The 7,500-nt window shown below is 32.6% G+C and overlaps 2 protein-coding genes across 3 annotated transcripts; both read right to left on the reverse strand.

Moving 5' to 3' along the window:
- Positions 1-740: 740 nt before the first annotated feature.
- Positions 741-4,888, reverse strand: LOC130818165 (uncharacterized). 2 transcript variants are annotated; one of them, XM_057684226.1, is made up of 3 exons: positions 4,629-4,888; positions 3,347-4,504; positions 755-3,263 (listed from the first exon to the last, which is right to left on the reverse strand). In XM_057684226.1, the coding sequence occupies exons 1-2, from the start codon at positions 4,709-4,711 to the stop codon at positions 4,285-4,287; spliced, it is 303 nt and encodes a 100-aa protein (XP_057540209.1). In that variant the 5' UTR covers positions 4,712-4,888; the 3' UTR covers positions 755-3,263; positions 3,347-4,284. The 2 variants fall into 2 exon arrangements, with proteins under 2 accessions (XP_057540208.1, XP_057540209.1); XM_057684225.1 differs by lacking the exon at positions 4,629-4,888 and having other exon boundaries at positions 741-3,263; positions 3,347-4,289.
- LOC130818448 (uncharacterized) lies at positions 2,519-3,042 on the reverse strand. The gene is made up of 2 exons (XM_057684620.1): positions 2,961-3,042; positions 2,519-2,775 (listed from the first exon to the last, which is right to left on the reverse strand). Exons 1-2 carry the CDS (start codon positions 3,040-3,042, stop codon positions 2,519-2,521), a joined length of 339 nt encoding a protein of 112 aa, XP_057540603.1.
- Positions 4,889-7,500: the final 2,612 nt, after the last annotated feature.

Here is a 7,500-nt window from a genome sequence, read left to right on the forward strand (position 1 = left end):
ATATATATATATATATATATATATATATATATATATATATATATATATATATGTTACGACTCCAACATAGCCGTTCAAAAAAATGAAACTTCATTCCTTTATTTTCGCCAACTGGTCATGCTGAACCAGTCTTCAAAAACTTGGACAGCAAGTAAAATCTGATGCTCCACTATGACTTGTTCAACACAATTTTTTGTTACTAATTTTAGCTCTTTCAAATCTTTGATGTGCTGCCATGTTAGTATTCACACCGTCAATATTGAATAATTCAAACAAAAACAACCGAAATGCATAAGCCACATAAAATTCCTAGATTTTAGCTTCATTTGAATTATACTTCTTATTTTTTAGGTGAGCTCAAAACAAGTTCATTTATAGGAAAACCTATAATTAGTATAAACTTTTTTACGAAGTAAATTACTCATTCAAATTACCAAATTATAAGTCGTGTAATTATATGACAAAACATGTAATTACTTATTTAAACATACGTTTTTATTTAATCTTATCTTATAAAGACGTTAAATTTAAGTCAACCTATTTCAAACTTATTTCAACATATATTTGGACTTAAAATATGTATCAATTAAACACTTTATATCTAATATGATTTTGGAGCTATTTACATAACTAAATATAAATACTTAATTTATTTTTTTAATTTATTATGTGTTTTGAATATAATCACTTAAAGGAGTTGATTCTTCATTAACATCATTATTAGAGCACCAACTTTTAACAATAACTTATGGTTAGGAACTTCAGATGCACGTATTGAGTTGAGAAACTCAATTGAAAATGCATCGTTGTTGTTACCATAGTTACTGTTAGATTTTGAAATTGAATCTGAACTCAAGTAGAACCTCTCTTCTCCTGAAAAAAGTCATAATACATGTTCGTTGACTTTATCAACAATTTCATTTGTTGGTGCTAGTATTGCCCTATCATAAAAGTATGAACTATCAATTGATCCCTCACGAATTCCAGGATAAGTTGAATCGACAATTGCATTCATTGGATCATATGCATCCTTTATCAATAGATCTTCAGGTATGTCGATAATAGCCTCTCCATCGTTGGGTCCTGCAAGCTTTCCATCCCCAAATTTGAGAATCCATTCTGCAAAATCTTGTAGCTCATTAACATTGGCCAATCCTGGTCGCAATCTCATGTCCTTTGTAAGACGTAATACCTTGCAGTCATTCCAAACCTTTGAAACTTAAGTGCCACGAAGACAATATCATGTCTTATACCCTTTGAGATAATCGGCAAAACTTGCCTAAAATAACCACCAAACACAATAACCTTGCTCTAAAGCTTAAGTCAAAGGGATTACCGTTGGGACAACGAATGGCATCGCGCAAACTCCCGTCTAAGTTTTCAAAACAATGCTTGTGAGTCATTGGAGCTTCATCCCAATTTATAGGTTTGGTTCTTTTAAGTAGGCCTTCCGATTGACTGTTAGGTTCTATGCCTCTACACAATGAATCTTCAGTTTTAGTAAGAGGTATTCCAAATCTTGAATGTTCAGTCCTCCCCTTTGGTAATAACAAAGATGCTATGCCACTTGATGCAACAGGAAGAACAATTTCACCTTTTGATCTTAAACATGCACATAATATCCTCCACATAAATGTCTTACCAGTTCCACCCTGTCCATACAGAAAAAATTCACTTCCTTTACCGCTTTCAATGGCTCTGGTAATTTCATCATATATCAAGGTGTGCTCTTCAGTCATCATTGGAAGTAATTCAAGCAATTCAAGTTTCAAGGAATCCTTGTCATAATTAAGCTCCTCTAAGATTAGCTTATTCTGACCATCTTTGACGAAAATATTATTGGACACATCTTAAGACATATATTCATTAAAGAGCTTCCATTCTTTTTCAGAATATCCTCAATATCACTTACGACATAACACTTCAATTGATCATTTGTGAGGTTCAAATCTATCATATAAGTGTATAAATTTGATATATTATCTATAATACAATTTTATATTTTAAATAAATAATATTGATAAAAAGATGGTGAATATCTATTACTTGGCATTTGTAATGAACTTCTCTGTTTATTTAACACATCTTCAGACAACAAATTCCTTGTGTTATCCCACACATATTCTGGCCTTGATACACTACAGGACATCAACGACATTGTAAATATGTTCCTCAAATAGATTGTCGATCACCAAAAAGTTGCTTAGGTGATTCCATCAATGTATTCCTTATCGTCATCAAGCAGGCCCATGGAATAGCAAGCATCCTTAAATGTAGGATGAATAATGCCATCAAAAGTTCTAATATCTTCATATGATGTCAGGCCCTTGACAAAGTTAAGAAGTGTTCTCAGATAATAACGTTCATCGCAACCTGGTGCAACATCATACAATCTTCCTATTCAGAATCCTCTTTTACACGAAGTCCTTACTTTTTCTTTTCTCTGCCATACGTAACTTCCTGGGAATTCACTATATAGAAGATTTTGAGCATCATCGTATTGTTTGTTACACTCCATCTAAGCCATGAACATTGATCTCTCATTCAACGGCCTTGACATTACATCATCAATTGTGTCATCATCATTGAACATAACAGTATGTTCACCTGGCAAGTGAAAACTAAGCCTCTCCACTGATGGAGTCCGATGATGAATCTCAAATCCTAAGATGCACCAAGAAGCTTTACTTGCGGACACATATCTACAATTATAGTATTCATGACTTTCATCAACGCCTTCATCGCCTTCATTTTCTCTCCGTGCTCTAGATAAACCTGCTGTAGTTTTGTCTTGTCCGTTGTTGATGTACTTGAAGAGATATTAGATTGTGCGAGATTGGTTACACCATTCGATATTTATATGTGCATTGTATTTCAAAAGTAAAGATGGATTGTACGGGACAACATATCTGTTGTCCACTTCAATACCACTCTTGATTATAGTTACAACATTATCTAACCTCTAGTAACAGTGATAACCATCTCTATCGACAAATGGTTCTTCATTAAACCTTTTAGGAATGTGTTTTGAACACATTCCATCACGCATGCAAGATGATTTTGGGTTTAACGATCCGCATGAGTCATGTATTATTAAATCTGTCACCAATGCATACAATGAGGGTTCTCCTCCTTGTCAAGCATCTCGACGGAGATAAATTTGTCGATATCAACTGGATTAGAAATCTTATCATCGCGGTGCAAGAACAGTACTATATGTGCATGTGGAAGTTCTCCTTTTTGGAATTCAATACTATATACCACTGCAAGAAAATCAAATATTAATTAAATTACATTAAAAATTAATATGAACACTTAAAAAGAATTACTTTGGATAATAACTTACATGTAAGTACTCTTCCAAACAAATTTTCTCTCTTCAGATCCTTAACCATATTGTCCAACTTCATTTTAAAAACTCGAGACCGTATATCTGGCCGATCTTCTAAACGCAAACCTCTAGAATTGACAAAACGGGTAATCTCAGGCCACTTTAAATTACACGTAAATGTAATAGATACATCTGGATACCCATATGTCTCGCATATACCCATAAAATCCTGATATATTTCAGTCATAAACCGCAAACTCCCGGGATATGTAGATGGTAAGATTATACGTCTACCAGTTATGTTAGAAGGCCATCGGAAATTGATACAACACCTTAAAGATTCACATAGATTATTCTGATTCCTTCTTATGAATAAAATTCTTGCAGACTCTATCTTTATCCATCCATCGATAAAAAATTTATGGAACAATTTACCAAAATGTAAAATAGTATTAGCTTCGTCCGTTCTATCAATTATTCAATTTTAGTGGAGTAAAGGCCAATCCTTATTTTTTTTTTATTTTCTATTTATTCAATTTTAGTGGAGTTAAAAAGGAGGAAAATAAACCTTTAATTTGCAAGCTTTCAATTTTTATTGGTACGTGAAAAGTACCAAGTCGTGATATATAGGAAAAAAAAAAAAGAAATCAAGAAAGTAACATTTTCCTATATTAATAATTAATACAATTATAATCCATAACACTATATAATAATTGTAAAATTAAAGGACAATCTCATTATTTCGTTCAAATGAGCGAGTTATAAAAACACAAAAAAAAAATTAATACTTGTTATTTTTCAATATTCCAACAATCTTGGAAATCATATAAAAATAGTACTTAATTAATGTAGTAGCCCTACTAATTATAAGAACTATGAAGGAAATCGAAGTTGTAGTTTATCAAAATAAAACATACTTGAAAGAAAAAAAAAAAGATAATAATTATTATGAATTATGAAGGAGGATCAAACTTGTAATATTTATCGACTGAAATAGAAACATCCCATACGCAACTAAGTCCTTTGGGGAAAATCACAACATCTCCAGCACCAAACTCAACTCCATCATTATTTGTTGATCCTTTTGGGTATGCTTTCACTTTTCCTTTCAAAAAATAACACGTTTCTGTCGCATCATATTTCAATGTTATTCTTCCTGGTGGGCAACCCCATCTGCACATCATAAATTTATCGATTTACAATTTTGATTTAAATAAAATTACCTTATAATTGTAAATGTGTTAAAGATTTAGATTCTTTTCTAACAAAGTCAAACATAAAAATTGTTAAGACTTACTTTGGCCAAGACTTGATGCCCAGTTCATATAAACGAGCTTCTGAAGGATTTCTCTCAACTATGATATTGATATTTGATCCCATTATATTGTGAATTCTTTTTTTTTTCTTTTATAATTTGTAAAGATAAAGTGTAGAAAATAAAAGCGAAGAGATGGAGAAAAAGGAGGAATAAAGAGTATGGTTTTGGTACGAGAGTGTTTGGATAGCTTTAGTTTATTTATAATGGCATGTTGAAAGAAGAGGACAAACTATAAAGAAAATGAATAGAATTTTTAAAAGGAAGGACATTGAGGAATGGAATTTGTAATCTGAATCTATAAATTAGATGGATAAGGAAAGACTTAAACAACAAGTCTTTACATAATAAATTTTACTGTAATTCATCATGCTTTCCGTATTTTATTTATTTGATCCATGATTAGATATTTTTATTATGATTTATTCGGAAATTTGTTGGTGGCAAATCCTGTAAATTGGGGAAAGGGTTGTGTAAAATTAAACCTATAGTATCAAATTTATTAGAAACTAAATTCTACTTGTCATCGATCATAGAGATATTTTTCTTAGTCCTAATAACTCATCTTTAAAGGTTTATGGTTGTGACTAGTGACGGTCACGGAGCGGGTTACTCAGAACCGAACCGGTCCCGAACCGCTTGAAATCGTCCCGGAATTGAAACCGTTTGCGACAGGTTTCGAACCGACCCGAACCGCGGAACCGTGAAACCGCCGGAAAAAACCTCTTGAATCGGACCAAAGAATCGTGGGATAGTTCACCCGGTCCGAACCGGTTGAACCGAACCGGATCAAGTCACCCGGCCCAACGATTCCTTGGAACCGGGCAGTTCACACGGCCCAGCGGTTCTTTGGAACCGGCCAAAAACTAACCGTTGGGATTTTTTGTATAAATACACCACAGTTTCAATCAATTTCATTCACAACTTATCTCTTCTCCTACTCTCTCTACTTAATTACTTAATTACGCAATTATTCTCTTAATTACATAATCAGTCTTTTAATTATTTATTTATTTCTTAATTCCATTATTATTTCAATATTATCATGTCTTCTTTTTTGAAAAAAGGCTCTAAAAAAGTTACTAAAGTGGCAAAATTATTGGGAGGTTCTAGCTTCAAAAGAAAGGTCACTTCAACTCCGTCGGTATCAACAACACCTTCGGTTAGTAATTATAATTCTGAACCAAATATTCAGAAGGGTACGACCAAAAATTACACGATTATGCAGAAGAAGTGGAAAGAAAAATAAAAATTGAAGAAGAAGAACAAGAACAAGAAGAGGAACGAACGACCTCTATTGGGATACATAGATCTCGACAGTCATCAACGAGATCACATGAAGAACAACAACAACAACAACAAAAAAGACAAGCTCATGGTAAACGAGTCAATTTCCAAAGTGTCGGTTAATTTTATAATTTTATTCTTCAAATTGATTAAATTTTAAGTTATTATTTATTTATATATTGTGGTATTTGAGTATGTGTTTATATTTAAATTTAAATGAACATGAATAAGTAAGACAACCTTTTCCGGCAATGCCACCTCCTAGTGGTAGACTTGTTTCACATGTGTGGTCGTATTTTACAAAAGAACCAACCGACAATCTGGATGTTTTCTTATGCACTTGTCAAATTTGTGAAAGTTAAGGAGTAAATCCCTTAGTTTCATATAATTTCAGCAGAGGTAAATATTTTTTATGTTTTTATACATACATGATATTTATATTTTGTAAATCAAGAATGTATTAAAAATTCATTTATTGTGTTTTGTGAATACATGTTAGGTGGTGGTATAGGAGCTTTTAACAAACATTTGGCAAAGAAGCATGGAATCACAAAAAAAACTCATGCAGCAAACGGCAACGGGACCACAAGTGGAAGTCGACAGTGGGACATTCCCAGCGGAGGTATGCCTTTTAAATATAATCGTAATGATATGATTGATGAATTTTCTAAATATGTAATTTGTGATGAATTGCCATTTAACCATGGTGAAAGTAGGGCATACGAGTATTACACTAGAAAAACTTTGCAACCACAATATAGAGTAATCCCTAGGAACACTCTTAAACGACGCACAATAAAATTATATGAATCAAAGCGCTATGAATTAGTAGAAATGTTTAAATCTTTTAATGGTAGGGTTAGCATAACAACTGATATTTGGTCTGCTGCCCCACATTTAGAACCTTATACGAGTGTAACAGCACATTTGATAGATCAAAATTGGATTATTCAAAAAAGAATAATTACTTTTGAGGTAATGCTCGAAAGACATACGAGTGAAAATATAAAATACAGATTAATAGAGATATGCAAAGAATGGAACTTGTTAGATAAGATATTTTGTTGTTCTACCGATAATGCAACCGCCAACTTTAAATGTATTGAACTTTTGTATAACGAACCTGCTTTCAGCATTATCCTTGGTGGTAAATTATTACACGTACGTTGTTGTGCTTATATAGTTAACATATCTTGCCAAGCAGGTATCAGACAACTAAGTGATTTATTAGATCCCATTAGAGACATAGTGAAGTGGCTTGGAGTTGGACAGGTAAAGAGAAGATATAAGCAATTATGTGACCATTATCAACTAAAAAAAGTGTATTGGTCATTAGATACTCCTACATGTTGGGGCTCAACCCATGATTTATCAAAAAAAAAAGTCATTGCTTATTGTCCAGTTATAACACAACTGTATAGTGAGTGTACAGATAGCCCTATAAGTGATGAAACATGAGAACTAGCTATAGACATACAGAAAATATTAGAAACGTATGTCCGCGCAACTAAGATTCTTTTTCATATGTTTACGAATCAAATGTTCACTTAGTAATAAGTGAATGTAT

This window comes from Amaranthus tricolor, chromosome 7, assembly GCF_026212465.1.
Source record: "Amaranthus tricolor cultivar Red isolate AtriRed21 chromosome 7, ASM2621246v1, whole genome shotgun sequence".
Classification (NCBI taxonomy): Eukaryota; Viridiplantae; Streptophyta; class Magnoliopsida; order Caryophyllales; family Amaranthaceae; genus Amaranthus; species Amaranthus tricolor.

What these genes read in the sequence shown, in the direction of transcription:
- LOC130818448 (XM_057684620.1), bottom strand. Translation starts at nt 3,042, where the DNA reads ATGGAATGTGTTCAAAACACATTCCTAAAAGGTTTAATGAAGAACCAT. An exon ending in GGTTATCACTGTTACTAGAG is followed by an intron (nt 2,776 to 2,960) that starts GTTAGATAATGT and finishes AAACTACAGCAG; the next exon opens with GTTTATCTAGAGCACGGAGA.
- LOC130818165 (XM_057684225.1), bottom strand. Translation starts at nt 3,578, where the DNA reads ATGACTGAAATATATCAGGATTTTATGGGTATATGCGAGACATATGGG. An exon ending in GTTTGGAAGAGTACTTACAT is followed by an intron (nt 3,264 to 3,346) that starts GTAAGTTATTAT and finishes ATTTTCTTGCAG; the next exon opens with TGGTATATAGTATTGAATTC.